The following is a 22920-nucleotide window of genomic DNA, read 5'->3' as shown; positions in this document are numbered from 1 at the left end:
CTTTAAAATGACATGTTCGATTCAAAAACAAAATGTCCTCAATGGCCAGCTGCAAATTAATCCTAAATACCTTGTTACTGAGCAGGTGGCCAGCTGCATTGATACCTAAAGGTCTTGTTTTTCACTGAATGTTTTTTTGTTTTGCTTTTTACAAGCTTCTCCAAGGTCTTAGTATTAAATTTCTACAACCTGTTGTCTGGACTGGATTAGAAACCAGCTGTGTGAAATGAAAACAAATCTGTCCCTTGAGGATTTGATGATTCTGTAAACCATGCACTTGCTGGTCGTCATACACCAATATTTGTTGTCTCAAAAAGCACTCGACAACTGATGGATTAAAATAGTGAAACAGCAGCCATGTAGTATACTGTATTTAAATGCAAGAAAAAATGAGGTTGCTAAATTAACTATCCCTGTAAGGGATTTAAAAAATATGTTTTTTAATCCACAGCTGCTGCCAATATTTCAACTTCTGGAGCTGGGGGAGTATTTGCAAATGTCACAGTTCATGTACATTCTGGGAATGTGGAAAGTGACTCCAAAGCCACTTCATTTTATTTACAAACTGGAGCGCATTGGGTCCTATAGTTATTTTCATCAATTGTCTAAAGAACTTTGATGTTGTCAAGAAAGGCACTGGCGGTGCTAAAATATAATTTTTTTTTTTTTTTTTTTTTAAACTAATTGCCGCTTTTTCTATCCCTGCAAATGCCAGTGTTGATACAAAATGCTCCCATATGAATAGGGTGTTCCCAGTATATTTAACTTTTGGGTTTAGTGTATTCAGTACAATTTTTAGGACTAATAATCTGATTATTTGAGATCATTTTCAGATATCTATTTCACAACTTGATTATTGATTGAATATTCCTGGGACTTTCTTGTTATGTAGAATGTTCACAGAGGCTCCTACTCTATCTGCCAGCAGGTGTCATTGTTTGACAGCGGTGTTTCAATAGCCCTATACTGGAGCAAGAGAGTTGGGGGGGGTTATACTGTAAAAGAAAGCTTTGTGAGACTAAATATGCAGTACTGTGGCCTAGTATTTAATCGTCCCATATGCAAGGGAAATACATGGCCTTTTTTAATGCATAATCATGTCTATTTATCAGATATAATATTTCTTAGTCACAGCAACCTACCAGGCATTTTACATGCCATTTAACATTCCGTAAAGGACCTCCTTGGTGATGATTTCTTCCATAGATCTTTTTTGGTCAGATTTACGCAGTTTATGTTGAAAGGTGCTTATTGCATCTTGTGACAGAAATACAGTGATTCTTGGTGGTAAATCTCCCTCCCGACCTGTGAAGGTGCTAAGTAGCGAGAACAGAGTACCTTGGATGTGTTGGCCAGACAGTTATTTCCCAGGGTTCAAGGGAAGTCGGCCAGCTAGAAAGGGGAACTCCGGTGCATTAACTCATCGACCCGGAAGGGAAATGATGTGGCAGTCGCAGATTGGAGGGGTGGCTGCACTTGTTGCTGTGTATTGCCTGTAATTCTTGTTTTGGCACCAGACCTGGATTATAAATTAAATCTCTTTTCTGATTGGATTGTCACTGTCTGTCTCTTCCTCGCGCACCGCATCACTCCTAAACCTGTACCCTGTGAACCACACTGCCACACATCTAAATATACTCCAGACATAAAATTCTAAATAAAATGTCATTGAACATACTGAAGATCATGCCACAGGAAAAAGATCATTTGTTACATAAATCCTTATGGGTTAAGCACTGAAATGTTACTTGAAATTTTACCATTGTTAGCAGGTACCCAATATTTACACTGAGAAAATCACTTGCCTATTATTGACTTGTTTGCTAATTTTTTGGTGTGAATGGGACACCTAGCAATGCCTGGCTCAAACACTACCTTACTCTACACAGTCTGTAGTTCATCAAACTTTGTTTGAGTACGAGAAGTCGTTTCAATATTTACATGGTTTTTATAGAAGCTATGTACAGTTGGAGGACTATCTAGATATACAGCAGAGCCACTGTTATCTGCTTAACATTAAGTACAGAAGTATAGTTTCTGCTTCGTCCACACATAGGGGTTAATTAGATTCGCTTTATCCATAACAAGGAGGAGATGATTCCTGCAACTGTATTTTTAATTAAGGAGTTTGAAGGCTGCAACCCCAACAGCTGGTCACGTCACACAGCATTTTGTATGTGCTGTTACATGTAGAATCACTTATAAAAAATAGTCTTACAAGAAGTCTTAGGATTTTAGTACTCTGTTTCGAAGTCATGCAGGAGTACATACTTGGAGCAAAACATACAATGGAATGAACCCGAAGGAAATGCTGCAGATTTTGCCAAGACATAGAAAATCTGATTGATTGCAACCCATTTGAGGTAAACACAACAGGTTTCATCAGAATGCAATCTACTTCCACTACAGTTGGAATGGCAGCATTTAATTTGTTACAGAAACTTTTTTTTTTAAATCACATACATCGTCTTATGGACTATTTATTTTATGTCATATAGTTCATTGTTATTTTAATGAACAAGTCCTCCATCGCCAGCCTTGTATTAACTTTCCATCCAGCATCTCCACGGTGACAGAAAGAAGAGCGTTGCTCAGTATTGATTTCCATGCCATTTGCAGAGCCACTGGCAACACCGCTTTAATGAAACTGGCACCCGAGCAAGGGCATGCACACAGGTCACTGCTGCGGAAGAGACCACATCAAAAGAGAAGTATAGAAGTGGAGGGGGTGGCTTCTAAAGCAAGCTGTGATTTTTAACTTGAATGTGTAAAGAATTTAAAAAACACTGTGCTGCAAAGAGCGCTTCAGAACAGAAAAAACCCTGGAGAGGATTGAGCTTGGAACACTTCAATGGAAGAGCAAACACAAAGTACAAAACATAATTAATGACTGTAGCACCAGTGGGGGAAATACTGGTTTATTATACAGTTTGTATTCCATCTGGTGAAAACTCACACATGTACCAGGAATGACAGTGTGGTTTAGTGATAGGGCACAGACCAGGACTCTGGAGAGCACAGTTTTCAATGTGTCCTCTTACATTAAAAAGGGCTGTGCAATGAGCTAAAGTATTTTTTAAAAGGAATAACAGACAATTCAACAGAATAAATATTTATTTCACTAGATTTGCAACAGGTCACTCTAAAAGCATATAAAAAAATACAGTTCTGTACAGGGGTGATGACGGGAAAGTGCATTCACAGAACAGTATAGGCAGGCTATCCCTGCCATTTGAGAATTTATATTAAATAGAAAAATAAAAAGAAAACACACCAGTTAAAATCTCACAACACACAACAGTATCCCTTCAAAACAAAGGGAAGGGGTCCTGAAATGATTAACTCTTTACTGGCCAAAGGGGTGGTTGTAATGCTCTTGTAAAAACACAGTTTCTAAAAATTATACAAATAAAAAAAATTCTAAAAATACCACACATCTATATGTATTTTGTTCATGTGCAAAGTTTGTTTTTCCAACACACACACACACACAAAATAGAACTTGCTAGCATTTGAGCTTGCTTTTATTGCTTTTTTTGTAGCAATGGTCCCATAAGGTTTACCCCACATTAAGAATCATTAAACACATATCTGATTACCATTACAGGGGAGATTGTACCCCATTGTAGGTGTGCCTTTGTTACCAAGCACCACACGGGATTCAAAGTGCAGAGAAACATGGTATGCTCCATTTCCAGCTGCTTGACAAATGCATACAGATATATGGTACATTCAATTTGCTCAAATCTTTATAAAAAATAAAAAATAAAAGGCGTACCACACTTGTTAATCATTTTAGGACCCCGACCTGGAAACTGGTAACAAACGTTTAAAATGTACAGCCTATATTCTATAGCGTGTATTGATACAAGTAATACAGGAACACACAAGTGTGTGTCTGTGTAAATTATACACACACACACACACACACACACATATACTGATCTAGAGAAATGTTAGGATGCCTCCCTTGGAGTCTGCAGAAATTACCAGACCTCAGGACAGATCCAATTATTATTTGTGGTGCTATTTAGAATCTTTCAGAAGAGCAGTCCCCATTAAAACAATTCTTTCCAAAGAACCCAAGCAGGAAGCCAAAGCAAAATGCACAGTGACTGGGAAACTTTTTTTTTTTTTTTTTCAGCACAGTAGGATCAACGGAAAGGGTGTGCAAAAAAAACAAAATCAAAAAAAATTCCAAACTCGCATTCGTCAAGTTTACTCTTCTAAAACATATTCCGACTAGCTGCCTTTAGCCCGAAACGAAAAAAAAAGTTATTAAAATAAATGAATAAATACATACATAAATAAATAAATAAATAAATATCAGACATTAAAGCCAATCGAATAATGCATGCGTAGAAAAGTACTATGGGGCACTGTAGGTCTATTGATGCCATGTCAGTGTACAATTGGATGTATGGGGGGCACATCTTCAGTAATCTCTGCCGTATCTTTAAAGCAGATACCTCCCTCTGCATTTCAAGACAGAGTCTTTTGGTTCTAGCTACTAAACAGCCTTTACAATTGAAATCAAAACAGAAACTAACTGCCAGACAAAATGTGCAGGAAACTGTTGGGAAGGCCTAGAAAGCGCAGCAAATTTGGACAGGGGAAAACTTCACACCCAGTTCTACTATATAGATACAACTGTGCTGAAAATTGATTCTCGAGACATCAAAGCATTTAATGGAGACATTGTCCTTTTGAGGAAACTTACATTAAAATAGTAAATTGTTTAACTAGAAAAATACACACTAAACAAAAAATTAAATAAATAAAATAAAACCTAAAAGCCCCATGGTGTTCATTTAGGTATTCTACAGACAACCATGGTGGTTTGATGAATGCACACTGTATAGCACAAGGAGCTTAAAACAGACAAACATGGACAGGAGAAGGCTTATCAACACCAGTCACTGTGCTGCAGAGAACACTGTTCAGGATTCCAGCTGCCCACATTTAATTGGAGAGGATTTGGGCCATTAATTGGTCATCCTCAACCCTTCCAACAGATGTCACCATTGGGCACAAGGTTGTAAAAATGGAATGCACAGTGCTACAGCTGAGGGCTCAGATTAAGTGGTTTTCATTCTCCAAAAGAAACACCATCTCCCTGTTTAGAGCAAAAGTGCGATACCCGCTTGTCACTTGTCTTTAAAAGCAGGAAAATGAACATGGTAGTTTATTAGTTACCAAGTTATACCATATTCCAGAAACAAAATCAGATTGGAATTTGTTTGTGCAAGGCTGTAGCCAGCTATGAGGCACGGGCCTCGGTTAAAATCATTCTAATCATTGGTTTATTTAGGCTCTCCTACATGTTGCTTTGCTGCAAAATAAAAGGCATTTCATCCCTCGTGTGCAGGCATTAATTCCGAAGTCCTGCTGATATCTAGCCTCTGCTCTTCAAAACATTTTACTATCATTTCAGACTACAGCGACACCGCTCAGGGGTGGGTGGGAGGCAAATGCAGCGTGATTTTCACGGTTGGCTACAGCCCTGTACCCACATTTTGGTACAGAATGCATTAGTCAGGACAGTGTGCCACACAACGTACCACCTAGATAAGTAAGTTATCAATTTTATAGCAGCTAGAAAAAAAAGCAATAAAAAGTTAAAAATCATACAACTGAATCCATCAAGCCTTAACTAGACTGATTTCCCATTTCAGGCTTTAATTTCTAATACTGCACATAGAAACAATCAATACAAACTGGATTGGTAAATACCGAGCCTGGATGTTAAACATTACCTTTCACTTGGGGAAACAGGGTTTTAAAATCATGAAACAGAAACAGAAACTGGGAGTGGCTTGCCACACGAAATTCGAGTGTACATTTCTTGAATGCAATTCATCTCTCCTTTGGTATTTTCTGCGTAACCAAATCCAAAACGGTCAATGTTTTTCAAAAGCGAATTGAAACAAATTCTGTTACATTAACACACAAAAATATATACTTTCTTATACAATGAAACCACCAATACATTAGTTACATTATTAATATCTCCATTTTAGGTCCATTAGGACTGTGCCATGGAGATGCATATACAAAGCATGGGAACTGCTTCCACCAAGAACTGCAGATTCTCAGAAAGACACTGTCACAGGTTAATGAATATGCGTGTGACAATTTACAGATGACCATATTCAAATTTAACTGCCAATGGAGAAATTCATATTTTTAAAAAAATCAACAATTTTGCAATTGGACCAATGATTTTATAACAAAAGCGTAGAGGGTGATAGATTTGAAATACTTTGTCAAACACTGGTTACAAAAGACACACAAGAAAAACCGGTAGAACAAAGCAAGCTCAGTCTCTAGACAAAACGGGTAACTGGAACTGGCACAAGGATGGCTGGGAAAGTGCAGGCTATCCAAACCCAGTTTACACACCCAGTTGACAATTCTATGAAAAGAATCTCACAATAAGTGAATAGTTGAAGCATCTCATCACTAAAGATAGAGATTCAAACAAAATCAATCCACTATTTTAATTTTTAACCACCTTTTTTCTGGGTGACCCTTTGTGTAACATTTATCTGGGCCTCCAGGCAGCAGCAAAGTAGACGGCTATAGCAACTCTAGAGAGGCAAGATGCCGGACAGACATCTGCACTTGTGTGTGCCACTGCTCCCAACATGAGCAGCAGTAAGACCGAATTCTCAAGGAAAGATCTGGTGGTACAATGAAGCTATAAAGAAATGCCCCAGTGGTATGGTTGTGGTACAGCATGGCAGTGATTTGGTTCTACTGGTGCTGCAGTGGAAAGTCAGAAGCAGCTTGTGCATTTTACTTATCACAAGATTCAAATTCTCTATAGCTGGAGTGACTGATGGAGAGGAGTCCTGATCAACACTTAAATATTTGTCGTTTTTAGAACATAAACAACCCCGTTCCAGTGTATTTTCAGTTGACCTTCTTTTAAGATTTACTTTTGCTTGTTTTGATATGGCACAGCCCTAATGTAAATCTATAGCACACCTAAAATTACAAATATTTGCACTTGTTTGTACCACTTTGTTGGAGTCTTTCCCCCCTCCCCAAGCTTGCACCTTCTCTCAGTTCTGGTGTTCACACGCAGGTCTCCGGGTTTGTGTTCACCTCGCCGTTCTTTTCAGTATCTTCCTTCAGGAACTGCTCCACCTCGATGGAGTCCACCGTGATGCTCTCCGGTCGCTTCTCCTCCTCGTCGGGCTTCTTGAGCTGCTCACTCTCTGCTGGACTTGCAGCCACCTCCTTCATGGGCTCCTCAGGTTTCTTTTTGATGCAGAAGAAGTTCCCAAAGCCCAAAACCAGGGCAGACAGCGTCACCTCACAGCCAGCCACCATGAACACAAACATGTAGCGATGTGTAGCATCCAAGATCTTCCCTGGAGGAAGGAATACAAAGGAAAATGCCAATTTAAAACAAATTAACCTGGTTAATATTGCATACAACCTTTTTTATAATCATCTTGGGTATTTAAGGTAAATTAATTTCTGCTTAATTAGAAGTTGCATTACATTGCTTGAATATGTTTTAACCATAGTAAAGTGCTGTCAACGTTAAATGCATGATGAATCTGTGCCACCCCCCGCCCCCACCTCATTCACCAGGCATTTTTCACTGACTGTCTGCATGCAATTTTCCACCTGCTTTTCAAGCTAAATCACCTTCACCTTTTCAAAGTCTTACCTGCAGAAGGTGGTCCAACCAGGACAGCCATGGCCTCCATGAGCAAAACCAGGCCGATGGCGCTGGGGAATTTCTCTGTGCCCACGATGGCCATCAGGACCTCAAATTGCAGCGCTCCGACCATGCCGTAGGAGATACCAAAGAAGATGCAGAAGATCACCAGGTGTGTGTAGTCTACAGACATGGAGCCGACCAGGTCCGTAATTCCATTGAAGACCATGGCGAAGGCAAAGAGGTAGACACAGCGTGGGCGCACCCACTTGAGCCCGGCGATGATCCCGCACGTGGGCCGGGCAAAGATATCAATAAATCCCAAGATGCTAAGCAGGAACGCAGCCTTGGTGTCCTGGTAGCCCAAGTCCTTGGCGTAGCTGACCACAAACACCGGCGGCACAAAGAGACCCAGGACCATGATGGAGGCTGCTATTGTGTAGATCAAAAAACCCCGGTCTTTGAAGACCGTGAAGTCAAGCAGCTTTTTCTTAGGCTTCATCTTCTCGACCACCTTGCTGGATGGCTCCTCCTGGTCTACCGGCTTCTTGGGGGGCTCCAGTGGCCTCATTAGAGCCCCGCAAGCACAGCAATTGAGCAGCATCCCCCCCAGGATGAGGAAGCCCCCACGCCAGCCAAAGTTGTACTGGAGAACCTGCCCCAGTGGAGACAGGCAGCACAGAAACACAGGGCTTCCTGCTGCTGACAGCCCGTTAGCCAGGGGTCTCTTCTGGTCAAAGTATCTGTTCAACATGATTAGCGAGGGCTGGAAGTTAAGTGCCAGACCCAAACCTGGAACCAAAAACAGAGACTCAGGGTAAAATGCTTGGTTACATCTACTGAATGAGCTTGCAAGAAGATGTACTACCATATAAACACACTATTTTCACATTAAACCAATTGTTTTCCCATTATGCAGGCACATATCACTTGAAACGTTCATTCTCACAGTTGAATAAAAGTTCTGCAGGGAATACATTCCGAGTAATTCCTTGACTAATCATATGGCTGATCATGACCACAGGCAGGTTTGTGATGGTATTTAAAGTGTAGCATGGCTTACCGGTTATGACACCAGTGGTGAGGTAGATCTGAATGATGCTGGTGGCAAAGGAAGCCAAAATCATCCCCAAAGAGGCGAAAAGCCCCCCCACCATCATAACTGGACGACACCCAAAACGGTTCACTAGGACACTGCACAGGGGGCCTGGAGAGAGACAGAGAAGGTGGTAAGGGGCTACTTTCTCAATTGCAGGAAGATGGCACCCAGAAGTTAAACACTCAAACACAAAAAACAATAATTAGATGGTCTGAATTGCCAGGGAACTTATGGTCAACTAGAGCAGTGGTGCGCAAATGTTTTTTATATTACATGTTGTATGTGTTAACAAACGTTTTTTGTACTTTCAGATATAATTTATAAATGTTAAAAACGAGAAATCACAAATTCAACATTTAAAAGATCAGTCTACATTTTTTTCCCCCCAGACTTGGCGATTCAGCGTTTACCTAGCATAAATCAGAAAAACATTATAGTTCAGCAATTAAATCTGAATAAATATGGGTTTTCACAAAATAAATATTTATAAATCTGAAGCTAACATGCAAATGAGCCCCTGCCCATTGAAGCACTTACACTCCGAGAGCCAATCTCTCCACTTATGATCTTTTTTATTTGAGGTCCAGGGACAGGTTTGTTATACCGTTATAGCCGAAGGTTCATTATAATGAAGGGCATTATAGCGTGGGTGTACTGTATATATATTACAATATTACAAAGTTTACAAACGAGAGGAGGCTATTCAGCCCATCTTGCTCGTTTGGTTGTTAGTAGTTTATTGATCCCAGAGTCTCATCAAGCAGCTTCTTGAAGGATCCCAGGGTGTCAGCTTCAACAACTGTCAGCTTCAACAACTTCACTTAACTAGGACAGCTACAACACAGACAGTGATCATGTTGCTATTTTACTTACCTGTCCCGTACAGCATGGCCAGCAGAATGGAGGATATCCATGCGGTGTCACTGTATCCTACTCCGAACTCTCGAATGAGCTCCTTGAAGAACACACTGACCGCCTTGGGGAAGGCGTAGGAGAATCCTGTGATGACAAATGAGCCACAGAGGACCACCCAGCTCCACCCCCCATCCGGGGCCTTCACTCCAGTGGGGCCGTCATCCACAGCAGCAGCTCCCATGATTCAACTGTTACCTGGGGGGCAGAAAGGGGCATGGTCAAAGTGTGGTACAACTAAAACCAATTAGATATCCACTCTTGGCTAGAGCGATTGATATTTAAAGTAACCATCAGAATATTTTTTTTGTGCCGTTGTGTTATACAAGACAATCCAGGCAAACTGATGGCATATCACTTTAAATGTTTACATGGAAAGCCACTGTTGCGGAGCCATTCCAGAGAATATATAAAGCAAAGCCGCTAGTTTGAACACAAAATGGCCCCCTTGCCCTTACTATATCAAAAGATCCCTCAGAGGTTATTTGTCTAATGGCCGTCGCTGGCTGGAGTAGCAATGCACACCAGTTTGGCAGGCAGATCTAAGATCAAGGTCCAAGCTTTCTGTAATCAAAGTCTCCAAGCAACCGGCTTTTCCTGCATCAGAGTTGAATGTGAGTTTCAGGTTCTTACTCGCATTTCCTATTTTATTCCTTGGCAGGGCGAGTAGATGCCAAACACATGAATCTCTCAGTTTTATTATCTTTTAGCAGAATTGCAATCTTGTTTCCAGTGTGACTCAAATGAGTTGGTTGGTAATAATAATAATAAATCAATTGTGCAGCCTCTAGTGGCTCGGTTTCAGCCTCACTTGAATGAAACGCCTCCAATGAAATAAAATGGATGCAGCATCCCGTTCAACAACCATGTCATCAAAAACATCTTTACCTCAACACTGCAGGATTATACAGTATGGAGAACAGCATAGCCCCCCCCCCACCCCCACCCCCCACCCACACCCAGGAAGCTTTGAAGGGTGTAGCATCACAACTCAACACTGCAGTCCCCATGGAGCATTCCCAGATAACCTTATCGGATGTTCAGACACTTGAAACTGTCAGCAACAAGCCGTCAGTTGACTACCCTTTTCTACATTTCCACTTCAAGATCCACAAATGCTTTAAGACAGATGCCCTCTAATGTCCTCTGCTAAAGTCCAGTTTCCTTACCATAATAATTTTTCACCATTAAAGGCTGCGACACACCAGACACAATGCAATTTTTCATCAGGCAACAAGATACTTTCACAGCTAAATGACCATACACAACCGACGCAACAGAGTGGAAACAATATTTCAATACATGGCAATTAATCACACAACAGGCATATCTAGTTCCTCTGGAATTTTTATATATATAAAAAAATACAAATACATCTTTCTGACTACAGTGACCTTTGTCATAAAGCTCTGGGTACCCCCCCCCCCCCCTCCCCCAGGTTTGTAGCGCCCATCATACTGTACATGGTGGTGAATTAATGACTTTGCGTCACCTCTAGGGAAAAAAAAATAACAAAATGGATAGGCCAGTTATCCTGTACCAAATTAACACACAGATTCCATGTTAGTAGGTCTTTCTGAGACCCTGTCTCAGCTGTCGTCCCCTAAGCAATCTATCCTGCCCTGGTTCACAAACCCTAAAAAAAGACCCTGACATTTCTCTACTCCTGGCACTGCAAACTGATATGACACACAGTATCACTTCAGTTTCCTAGGGAGTTGGTTTTAAATTTGTGCTGGCCAGAAGGTCACCATTTCTTAACACTTACAAATGCCAAACGCAAAACTGAGCTTTAGACTGAAGCACAGAAAACAAGCAGGGTCCTCTTTAACCCAACCCAGAGACGCACAGTAATGCAGACACACTCACACAACAGCAAAGCAGTCCAAGTTTATTGAACTTGACACAGAAGGTGCATCTTGATCTAAAAATCTTTACCATAAACCTTGTGCCTTCTTAACTGAAATAATTTTGCAATGAAACAACTGATTATAAACTTTGCTGATATGCACACATTCATACTTTACCGACTGCTAAAAAAAATTATATAAATACAAACCTATACTGGCTAGTATCCTAGATCACACTCACCTGTGGCACCACTGGATATGTACAGTTAGTGTGGAGTTAGAGCAGTTCTGACCTGTCCCCAGCAAACAGTATACCAGACCAGGAAGCTCATCTGTATATATATATATATATATATATATATATATATATATATATATATATATATATATATATATATATATATATATATATATATATATATTAATTAAACAAGGAGATAACAGAAGTTATCCAATACAGATATATGACATGCACCCAAATCTAGCTATTCATTTAATTGTAATCAGATCCCTATTTTGGCAAGCAAACCAAAACTACCACTTTGAGTTGCAGAATTCTGCTATACGCATCTAGTCAAGCACCCATCATAACTAAACTAGGGTCACCAAAGTGTGTCTTGGTGGCTGTAACAACACAGATTACACAGCACAGATTCCCCTCACAAGGGCCTCGCTTGGAATGGCTTTATTATCCTTGAGAGCTTTATGATGATACTCTTATTGTCTCCAAGACTAATCATTCCCTGTAGCAAGAAAGGCAGCAACATTTTGAATGACACACCATTTGCTCATTTTAACCGTCTAAATCATTTAGATGGATGATGTTTATATTGTATGTGAAGGTATATCAGATTAGACCATCCAGTGATAATCCACTGCCATGGCTGAGATTATGAAACCACCCAGGATGATTAATTGAAACAAACAACAAGGATTTCAGATTACATTTTCCTGTCTCCTGCAAACACTACTAGTGCACTACTCACTCCTAGGATTGTTTGCTTCAAAGTCACCAAGGACCAGAGATTAGGGAACCCCAAGCCTGGAACGTGTACCCTTCCTATGACATTTAGAATCCCTCAGCATTCTCTTCTCTATGCCATGGCAGTCTCCAATCAAAAAATGGATGGTTTTGAAGGCATATTTAGTTCTTAAAAAGGTGTTTTACAAAGTGAGCACAACATCGTTTTTTCAGGAGTTACTATCTTTGTGGGGCCATTTTCTCAAATGTTGTTGATAGTAACTGACTAACTGACTAACAATAACACGCACGAACACAGTTTGCTTACCTTCTCCAACTCACTCCTCACTGTTGGCTTTTACTCCCAAACAATGTGTTGGCTGGGGTTTTATAGCCCAGCTCAGGCAGTTAATCATTCTCTCCTGTTTGTAATTTGGTTGTTTGGCAACAGGAGCCATCTTGGCTTTGAGTAGTGAATGGGCTAGAGTCAAGATGGCTGCCACCTACAAAAACCTGCCAGTGTCCCAATGCACGTGCCTTCCAGTTGGTGATGTACTATTCGCCACCCCCCCCCCCCCCCCCCCCCAAATAAAGACCCTGAGAAAGACAAAGTCAAAGGATTGTCATAGTTTCTTTACTATACATTACTACCATTATTGTCCAATACACCCTGTATTACTTTATACTATACTATACTTTACATAGGGACAGTACTGAATTACACAAAAGACAAAAATTATGGAGGTCATGCTAGGTTCATTAGTGAGACTGCAATGCCCAGCATTTTTTTCTCAACTCAGTTTTCTCTTCAAAAGCAGCCAAGTTCACACCCACATACACAGGAACTGTACCAACCTACCTAATGCAAATATTCAACTCTGGGGTTTTCAAAACCAGATACAGACAGTTGTTGGAGGATTACAGACATTCAGGATTCATGTGCAGCTCTACTACGGCAATGGCAGTCTGAGTTTGTTCTGACCTGCTGCAGGAATCTCTGAGAACAAAATGGCACCCACATTAGCAATGGCAGTCTGACTCACTGCCTGTACTTGCAATGACATCCAGGATTAAACGTCATAGGGGCCCATACAGTCTTCAGAATTACACACAAAGATTCAGAAGTTGCATCATTGTGCTCATAGATTTTCACATTGACCTATTGTATCTATTGACTCCTGTTGGTTCAGCGATACAGTATGCATTTGTTCCAGAGGGCAGAGGCTCTGCACACATAGAAAATGTAGCCACTTTTGCACAGCCACGCAGTATTACATGTTGAATTGGTTAATTGGTTAATTTAATTACTTAATTGAGAAAGTGTGGAATGTGGCCAGGTGGTGATTGATTTATTGATTATCAATTACCCCTGGCCACACCCTACAAAAAGGGGGGCTTTACCACACAGCCCTTAAGAATATCTGAATTGGTGAATTTACATTAGGTAATAAAACTAGTTTTCTCATTTCAGATTAAGTGAACTCATCTGGAACAAATTATAAACAGATTAAGGTATACTTCAATTGTTTAGACTATACTTTAGACACACAAAAAGCACAACTGTTCCCAAAATAAACATCATGGTGTACGTAACCAAATCAACTAAAGTGTTTCAAAGGTAGGTTTACATCACCGCAATTGTCACTACTGATTCCTCACAACTGGATGAATGGTTTGGAAAACATATGGTGGCATGGTAGAATATTGGGTTGGGGATATACAACAGTCATAGGCTAATGCATACAAGACAATGTGTGCCTATCACGTTGCATTGCTTCTCCAACAAATTCTGTTTTATGGGTCTTGGAAAGCTCTTGCATCAGATACACGATATGCTGTTTGAAAGGTCTGCCAAAAGCACAATGGAATGGCGGCCAGGCCCGTCCAAGGATTCCAAGATAAATATCGCCACCTTCAGACTAGCACTGCTGTGAACCTTTTATGAATCCTGCCTTTACATCCTGGACACCGCTACCAGAACAGACTTCACACACAAAGGGGTCAATTCCTTTCTTTCTATCCCCATTCAATTGGAATTGAGTGAAAGGGAATAGGAATTGGTACTGATTTTAAAAAGGAATTGGAAATGCAATTAAAATTGGGTAGGGGGAGTAATCGACAGACCCTGGTATGCAAGTTGTAGGCCTATATAGAAACAAACAGCACTGAAGGGTGCTTGAACCAAACATTAATTTAAAATAAGTCAGTGGAATGATGTTCTAAGACATCACATGATCTATCATGGCAAACCCTGCTCTTACCATGCAGCAAAGAATGCCATGATACAAAACCAGTTCAGTTCAACTCTGCACACACATCCACACCAATGAATGCTGAAGTGGGACTAAATTAGGGAGTTAAAGGGAAATACAATAAACCAGTGGGGTGGGGGGCTTGTGCAACCGACTTAATGTATCTAATCCAAGTCTTCTTGACCTCACATTTAATTGGCTGATAATCAGACATTTTGATTTTCCAATAAAATCTGTTATTCATAACCATTTGATGCAAAATAGAGGCCTCTAGTGCTGTGTATATATATATATATATATATATATATATATATATATATATATATATATATATATATATATATATATATACGTTCTAATACTACACGGAGAAGAGATACAACGGTATCGCAGGCAGAGGCGGACTAATACTTCTTGGGGCTCTGGGGCACAAAAGAACATTGGGACCCTCGACCCCGGATTAAAAAATTAAACAAACGTGTAGTTAATTGAAAAATGAACTACAGTTATCTACATTTCAGTTTTACATTAAAATATACGATAAAATAATCTGTTCTCTCTCTCATATCGAATTATTGTACGTCACTAGTGGGTCGGCTACTGTGGATAAATTGGCAAATGTGATATTGTTTATCAATGTTTATTAGCGCTATTATATATTTATTAAAAATACACAAATCCATATATATTTTCAAAAGATTTGGCGTCTCTGGATCTACAGTTACATTGATAATAGTATCTCCGTACAAAACAAACTTCCACAGTGGTAGGGACCATTTTGGTTTTGCTGCAGTTCACTGACTCTCAACCCCGGTGAATCCGCAGCTTCAGCGGTGACGCACCGGTGAATTTAACAACGGTTTGGTGAATTTAACAACGGTTTGGTGAATCTGCTTTACATCGGTGCATGCTGCGGTGAATTTAACAACGCACCACACTCGCGTGTGTAGTTTGTGGAAAACACTATTTGATTTTGACAGCGGAGAGATCTTTCAGCGACAAAATGTTGATATACATACAAAGACATTAATATTGTATTCACCTATTATTATATTATATTAAAGAATATTTATTTATTGATATATTCTTGCTATATTTATTTACTGCTATATTTTGATCCACCGGTTACAGAGAGTTTTACTGGGATCCCCGTAAATAGTTTGAGCGTTAATCCGCCACCGACTACAGGATTGAGCAGAAAAGCCACAGGCGTCACCTGATATTAAGCGAGCACGTAACTGTGAAAATCCCCAACTGAGAAACGCCCATATGCCCAGTTTTGCACGTAACGCAGGTCTTCATTTGGCAATGTATTCTGGGTAGTGTAGTTCTTAGAGCATCCTTTTGTGACCACTTCCACTTCATATGCTTAAAATGTTGAATGAATTAACGCAGGATGAGCTTTGTAATGTATACTCCAAAGGCTAAAGTAATATTTACAAAACAGAAACTGTATGATACAGCGTATTTATTACATTTAATGAGCGATTCCTTCTCCTTACTCAGCAAGCCAGACAGACTCGGGTAAACCCGTTTTGAAATAATGAATGCAGTCATCGATGATAAGAAGGTACAATATCATCATCATACATTCTTAAAATACAACATATCCTGCCAAAGGCACTATCAGGCTCGACCATACTACAAGCAAATGTTAATAACACATTTTTTCCTGTAGTCTGGCAAAAGTGTTCCTAGACAACATGTCGTTTCTGGTCTGCCAAATACCTCAATTGAATCGGCTGTAGGTGTAATTAAACGGTATATTTTATTTGCCACGACAGGCTATAACAATCCCAGACTGCAGTTGAAACAATAATGTATTTACCGGTTTCCAAATACAACAACATGTACCTGCATTGAGACGTGAGGGACGTGACACTGGCTGCCTAAATCGAGCAGGGACCAAATAATTCATGTTTTATTTACATAAAGCATATTGAGGTATATGACTGCTCCCTCTTTATTCAGCAACAGCGCATTCTCTCAATTATAGTTATACCCTGCAGCTTTTTTGCTCTATTTGGGTATGGCCTGCCGGAAGGTTGATTTGAAAGCATCACGTTTCGCACAACAACGAACTTTAATATTACAGAATTGAGATTGGTTACCATTACGTTTCAGAATGCGATTTTCCCAGTTTTCTTATTTGCACTCTTTGCGCTCGGGATGTATCGTTTCCTGGATTTTTTTTTTGTTTGTTTTTTTTGTAATGATCCGCGTCGAATGCCAAGGCCGTTTAGATAAAAGTATATAATCAGAAATAAAATGATAACACGTCATAACATCCTGTTTAAATGTTCAAAAGAAACAGACTAGTCAGTAACAACTCTTCCTATAAAAAGAACGTATGAATGACGTACATACAAAACGAAGCCTGTATATACTATATAAATAAAGTTTATTACAAAATATGTTATTGCAAAATGATGGCACTTATTTGCAAGGACCAAGGAGGATGAAAGAAAGGTTATCCTTTTCTTTATGGTATTCCACGACCTGTTACCAACTAAATCCACACAGATATTCAAATGTGTCTCGGCCTGAACAACACACAATCTATATTAAGCACGCGATTGTAAGCAATCACTTTCCTGCGTTAATTCTCCTATTTTCATTTCTCTTTAATAACCCATGAAACGTTTTTTTTTCTGTTTGTTTTTTCAATCACAATCAAGCTCCACATTCAAGAACAAAACATGGTAAAATATACAATCTCTTTCCAAAATTCATTCTCGTGTCATTATAATAAATAGAAATCAGAGGCGAAAAGAAAGTCCACACAGCCATGAGGTATACGTATGGACTTAATCACGCCACTTGTCTTCGCCACATGAAAATCCCCCCACGTCGTTATAACCTGTTACATCTTCACATTTAAAATGAAATGCAATACACATGCGAGCTATAGGCTACTAGTAGGGCTCTAGATCCAGGCCATTAGTAAAACAAACTGAACAATCAAAAGTTATACGTTATTTTTGTGTTATTGTTAATAACTGTAAACAATGCTCATACTTGTTTAAGTAAATCTGAAGGCTATCGATGTTTATGTAATGGATTGACATGAAGGCAATTAATCACCAACTACATATATAAATATTTGTATATTTTCCAACTAGCCCGTTTATTTATACTATTTATATCGGTTCCATAATGATTATGTAAGGTTCTCAAATAATTATATAACTATAATTAATAAGATATAAATATAATAGTAATCCTATTAGCATAATTTCTTTCTTTTGTCAGAAACCTGGTTTAAATTATCTTAACTGGTATGAACAATTGTAAAAACAGTCTCTTACCTTGGTGATGCTCGATTCGTGCTACTCTTTTCCGAATCCTTCTCTAGCCCGATTTATATTATCACGTTTACATCTGCACGTCTGAAATAAGAAACGTCATTCTGAGAAGAGAAACCGCCTCCCCGTCCGGAGACAAACCCGGTCCTAGTGGCAAACCCTTTCAGATGACTCACCTGTGACTTCACCAAACTGTATTTTATTCTTTCCTTTTTGCAGCACAGTGCGCAGTTTCACATCGGCGAGTCCCAATGCTACTGGGCGGAATGATGCTGTTTGCTTTGGCTCCGAATGCACAGTGCTGCCGAGGCACTGTTTCGTCCTGGATCCAGCTTCTGTGACTGGATGGCACGAGTGCTTACGAGCCGTTTGCATCAGATGCATTGTCACTGACACTGCGATTATTCAGCAAGGGGAAGGTCCAGTTCATTAGGCAGTTTATTTTATTTTTTATCCTGTTTTTTGGTGTCAGTTAATGTTATTGTACATATATGAAAACATATGATGACGATTACTGTGCATTTCTCTTATTTAATGTCCATAACTTATCAATCAATGGTTCATCTTCCCCTTATATTTTGTGTCTTGAATTCAAGTAGGCACTGACTAAATAACATTTTAAAATATGGATTGTATATTGTACCATAATATCTGTATAGACACAAACATTGGGGGTATCGTAATACAAATAGCGTCAGTACAAAAAAAAAAAGGTTTGCGGTATAAACTGTAATTTATGCACACATGTTTTCGTTCCATAATAGGATTTCATGTTTTTGGTGTGACGTTTTCTTAGAGGAGGAAAAAATACATCACGCATTTTTTAAAAGGTTTTGAAACCATGTGATTCAGTCCATTTTATGGTCACGCCCTCTTAATCTTTGCTTAAAAACAAGTCATGCTATCTCAGTGATATTATAAAACCATGCCATTTTAACTGTGAGACAGAGCGGAGGTCTAAAAGCGTGACCTATTCTAGTTTCAAACCCATTCCCATGTGGTCATTACCTTACACAAGCACTAGCAATAAAACAGTGCTGTAGACCAGTTAACATAACATCCATCTGATATTAAGATTAATTCAGGGCATTTAAAATGGGTTAGGGTCAAGGACTGAGAGCCAACAATTCAAATCCCAGCACTGTCATTACTTTTTGTGTGAAACTGGGAACGTCTATGTACCAAACCAGAGTAAACAATTTGTTATATATATATATATATTTCATGGAATGACCTTAAGAAATAGGGATGGACCTGCCATGGAACAATCCTGTACTTTGAAGATGTCATCAGTCAGCATCTTATCAATGACCACTTTACCATATAATTTAGTGATCATGGATTCACCACTTGTCTATGCCTGTCCTTTCTGAACTCAGATTGCCTGGAACCGCACCAGGGTCTAATCGTTCACATCCTGGTGGTTCTTTCAAGCTCACTTCCTTAATGCCCTGTCCTTATTGATAACTCTATATCTGCAATGAAAAGCAATCCACCCAGGAGCTATCCATCTGCAAGGTGCTGAAAAGGGATGGCAGAACAATGCACCCTCCCCCCCACTGGACTGGCAGTGGTCCGATAAAGGACGTGGACACAGACTGAATAACAAACCCATTTTGTGTCTTTTGAGGACAAAAACTGCCACAGCCATCAGGATTTTGGAGCCACAACGGGCCAATTAAGCACACCATCCAAGCTCAGCTGCAGATTCTTCAGTAATCGGAAACAAAGTCTTCCTGTGTTTTATGTTTGGGCATAGAAATAATACAGGTTGGTGCAATGGATCACAGCTGTTAAATCCGTTAATGCCCTTTTTAAGTCTTTAAATTCTGTGAACCTTCATTTACACTGGTGCAGGGAATTGTTTTTGTGGATTTTCAAAATGGTTGAAACAGTATACTTGTTTTCAATGCAATTGTCATTTATATCTATAATGCAAGCTAATATTAATAATGTCCACCAAAGCCATACTTTAACCCTTGCCCCCAGACGTCAAAGGCTTGTGTTAGATCTTGCATTTTAAATTAGTTATATAATAGCTACAGAAGTGGCAGATTTAATTGCAATTTCTTAATGGGCCTCACTGTAATATTGATCTGGACAGCTGGACCTCCAGACCTCAATTACTGAGAGCACACAAACTGTCCCTATTGTTTCACAAAGCATTCACATTGGCAAATTAGGTTAATCATGCAGCTTTATGCTTGAAGGATTACTATGGCAGACTCATCAAAATGACTTTACTAAATGAAATAAAACCCTAACTGCACTCAACTAATGTATACAAGACCATTCAAATATAGATCACCCCCACATAGACTACCATGACCAATTAGAATTGGGTAAGCTAAAGGGTGACGTACAGTATGTCTCTACAGCCACCTCTACTACATGTAAAAAATATAATTGCGTCGTACATAAAGACAGATAGATGTTCTATATGGGTGTCATAGATGGACTTAAATTAGAGTTGCAGCAGGTTTATGTAGCTTAGCATCTTCTCTCCACTGCCACCTTAACTATGACCCCACTTACAACCATCATGTCGCCTTAGGCATGTGTTTGATGAACTGTTGGCAGGGGCAACTGTTTGTGGGGGAAGTGTCCATTATGAGGTCAAGGGGCAACTGGAACTAAACCTCCCCACCCCCACACCACCCAGTGCAGATCTATCTATGTCATGAATAAATAATTTTGTAGTCACTGGCAACCTCACATTAACATCACTATTGCTATTGCAGAAATACGGCCACTCTTTCTAGTTACATATACACTTGCAGTGTATGCATAGTAAAGGATTTGTAGAAAATTCTATACAAAAATGTATAACGCAAAGGGATTAATCTGAATACAATAGTATACTCGGCTTTGTTTGCTAAATGAATGAATATATTGTAAACACATACCCTGTAAAATTGCTTAGTTCCCTCCTGGCAGCTCACACACTCACTGGATCTTCGATGCTCTAGTTTACAGTGTTTGCATGGCTGGAAGGTCTGTTGCTGCATGACTGCTGCCCTGTGCATGGCTGAGGCAGCCAGGGAGGACAGCAGGCAGGGGAGGTGAAACGGCTGAGTTATCAGTAGATTGTGTACAGAGCAGTATCTAAAGCACAGAACCAGAGGAAGAAGACTCACAGAACACAAGGGTGTGAATTAGTAGAACATCTATTAACTGCAGTTCCATTGTAACAATGCTGAGTGTCCCAAATGATGGGGGAGGTAGTCGGGGAAGGAAGAGAGAATGACGCACAGGATGTCCACTATGGTTGAAAACAGCTGTGCCTCATAATTTATTAGCACACATCCAATCCTGGTCCTGGAGGGCTATTCCACCCCTGGTTTAACAGGTAACCTTAGATAATGAACTACTTTAGGGTTTGAATGGAGGTTTAATTTCAAACTTGGTTGGAAAGAAGATCAGGAGTGGAAGAGCCAACTTTGGCCAGACCTCTATTAATCCATTGGTGTTAGTTTACTCCATTCTTCTACTGATTATCTATTTAGACGGTCTCATAAAAGGCCATCATGCATTCTCTTACTTGTAGCAATAGGTTGTTTTTCAACTGGTATTCGGGTAGCCAGATTATTGCCAAATGTACTGACTGGAAAACATATTCTGAGAAAGAATCCATCCCATAAACCTAGACTTCCTGTGAGCAAACAGAAGGTGTTGTTGATGTGTAGAGTGTTAGAGAGTCGTGGACAACAACCTTTTAATTCTTTACCCACTTCACTTATCCAAATAGCTCCATAGCAAACAACATTTATTTGCATGCTTCATCAGGCAAGCTAGCTGTTATTTCAATGAGGCCGGTATTCAGTTATACCAAACATGTGTTTGAATATATAAACACACACACGCACGCACACACGCACGCACACACACACACACACATTTACCTTTGAATCCAAAGGCCAGCAGATGAAAGAAATAGTTTCAGTTTTCTAAAACTGGCTTTAAGTTGAAGTGACATGTACTGTTTGTATATAATTTACAAGACTAACAGAACATCTTTTTGTGCACTCAACTGCTTTTCTTTTTAGCTGTGCTCCAGATTTTAACTACCAGATATTACCAGTTTGTGCCACCTCAATAGACAATAGACAATTGCTGCAGTGTTTCATCACCCAGGTAAGGATGAAAAACAGTTGCAGCTCCATGTGTATCAGATTACATTCATTTTATAATAATTTGCATCATGAGGAAATAGAATAATGCATTCCCTGATGGGTTCAAAGGGTGTAAATACATAACAGGAGAGTCATGGCATTACATGCCCTCTCAATACACATATAATAATCAATTCCAGTTCAACAACAGAATTGTTATAGCACTGATGACGGTTTTAGCAATGCAATGTGTTTGCTTAACTAAGTGCATATATATATATATATATATATATATATATATATATATATATATATATATATATATATATATATATATATATATATATACACACATATATATATATATATATATATATATATATATATATATATATATATATATACACACACACATATATATATATACACATACAGACGTGCTCAAATTTGTTGGTACCCTTACAGCTCATTGAAATAATGCTTCATTCCTCCTGAAAAATGATGAAATTAAAAGCTATTTTATCATGTATACTTGCATGCCTTTGGTATGTCATAGAATAAAGCAAAGAAGCTGTGAAAAGAGATGAATTATTGCTTATTCTACAAAGATATTCTAAAATGGCCTGGACACATTTGTTGGTACCCCTTAGAAAAGATAATAAATAATTGGATTATAGTGATATTTCAAACTAATTAGTTTCTTTAATTAGTATCACACATGTCTCCAATCTTGTAATCAGTCATTCAGCCTATT

General features: G+C 39.3%; 1 protein-coding gene across 5 annotated transcripts; it reads right to left on the bottom strand.

The window, feature by feature from the left end:
• Positions 1-3096: 3096 nt before the first annotated feature.
• LOC117424566 (monocarboxylate transporter 4-like) lies at positions 3097-18398 on the bottom strand. 5 transcript variants are annotated; one of them, XM_034041012.3, is made up of 6 exons: positions 18231-18398; positions 18058-18138; positions 9648-9884; positions 8739-8882; positions 7685-8467; positions 3097-7379 (listed from the first exon to the last, which is right to left on the bottom strand). In XM_034041012.3, exons 3-6 carry the CDS (start codon positions 9868-9870, stop codon positions 7081-7083), a joined length of 1449 nt encoding a protein of 482 aa, XP_033896903.2. In that variant the 5' UTR covers positions 9871-9884; positions 18058-18138; positions 18231-18398; the 3' UTR covers positions 3097-7080. The 5 variants fall into 5 exon arrangements, with proteins under 5 accessions (XP_033896903.2, XP_033896902.2, XP_058848414.1 ...); XM_034041011.3 differs by lacking the exon at positions 18058-18138; XM_058992431.1 differs by lacking the exon at positions 18231-18398 and having other exon boundaries at positions 18058-18209.
• Positions 18399-22920: the final 4522 nt, after the last annotated feature.

This window comes from Acipenser ruthenus, chromosome 19 (assembly GCF_902713425.1).
Source record: "Acipenser ruthenus chromosome 19, fAciRut3.2 maternal haplotype, whole genome shotgun sequence".
Taxonomy (NCBI): Eukaryota; Metazoa; Chordata; class Actinopteri; order Acipenseriformes; family Acipenseridae; genus Acipenser; species Acipenser ruthenus.
The sequence above is the reverse complement of the archived record's forward strand: the minus strand, read 5'-3'. Positions and strand labels throughout refer to the sequence as shown.

Bases quoted from the DNA above. Each gene is read 5' to 3' on its own strand.
- LOC117424566 (XM_034041012.3), bottom strand. From the start codon at position 9,870: ATGGGAGCTGCTGCTGTGGATGACGGCCCCACTGGAGTGAAGGCCCCG. The intron at 8,883-9,647 runs GTAAGTAAAATA...GTCTCTCTCCAG, and splicing joins GGCCATGCTGTACGGGACAG to GCCCCCTGTGCAGTGTCCTA. The intron at 8,468-8,738 runs GTAAGCCATGCT...TTTTGGTTCCAG, and splicing joins CACCACTGGTGTCATAACCG to GTTTGGGTCTGGCACTTAAC.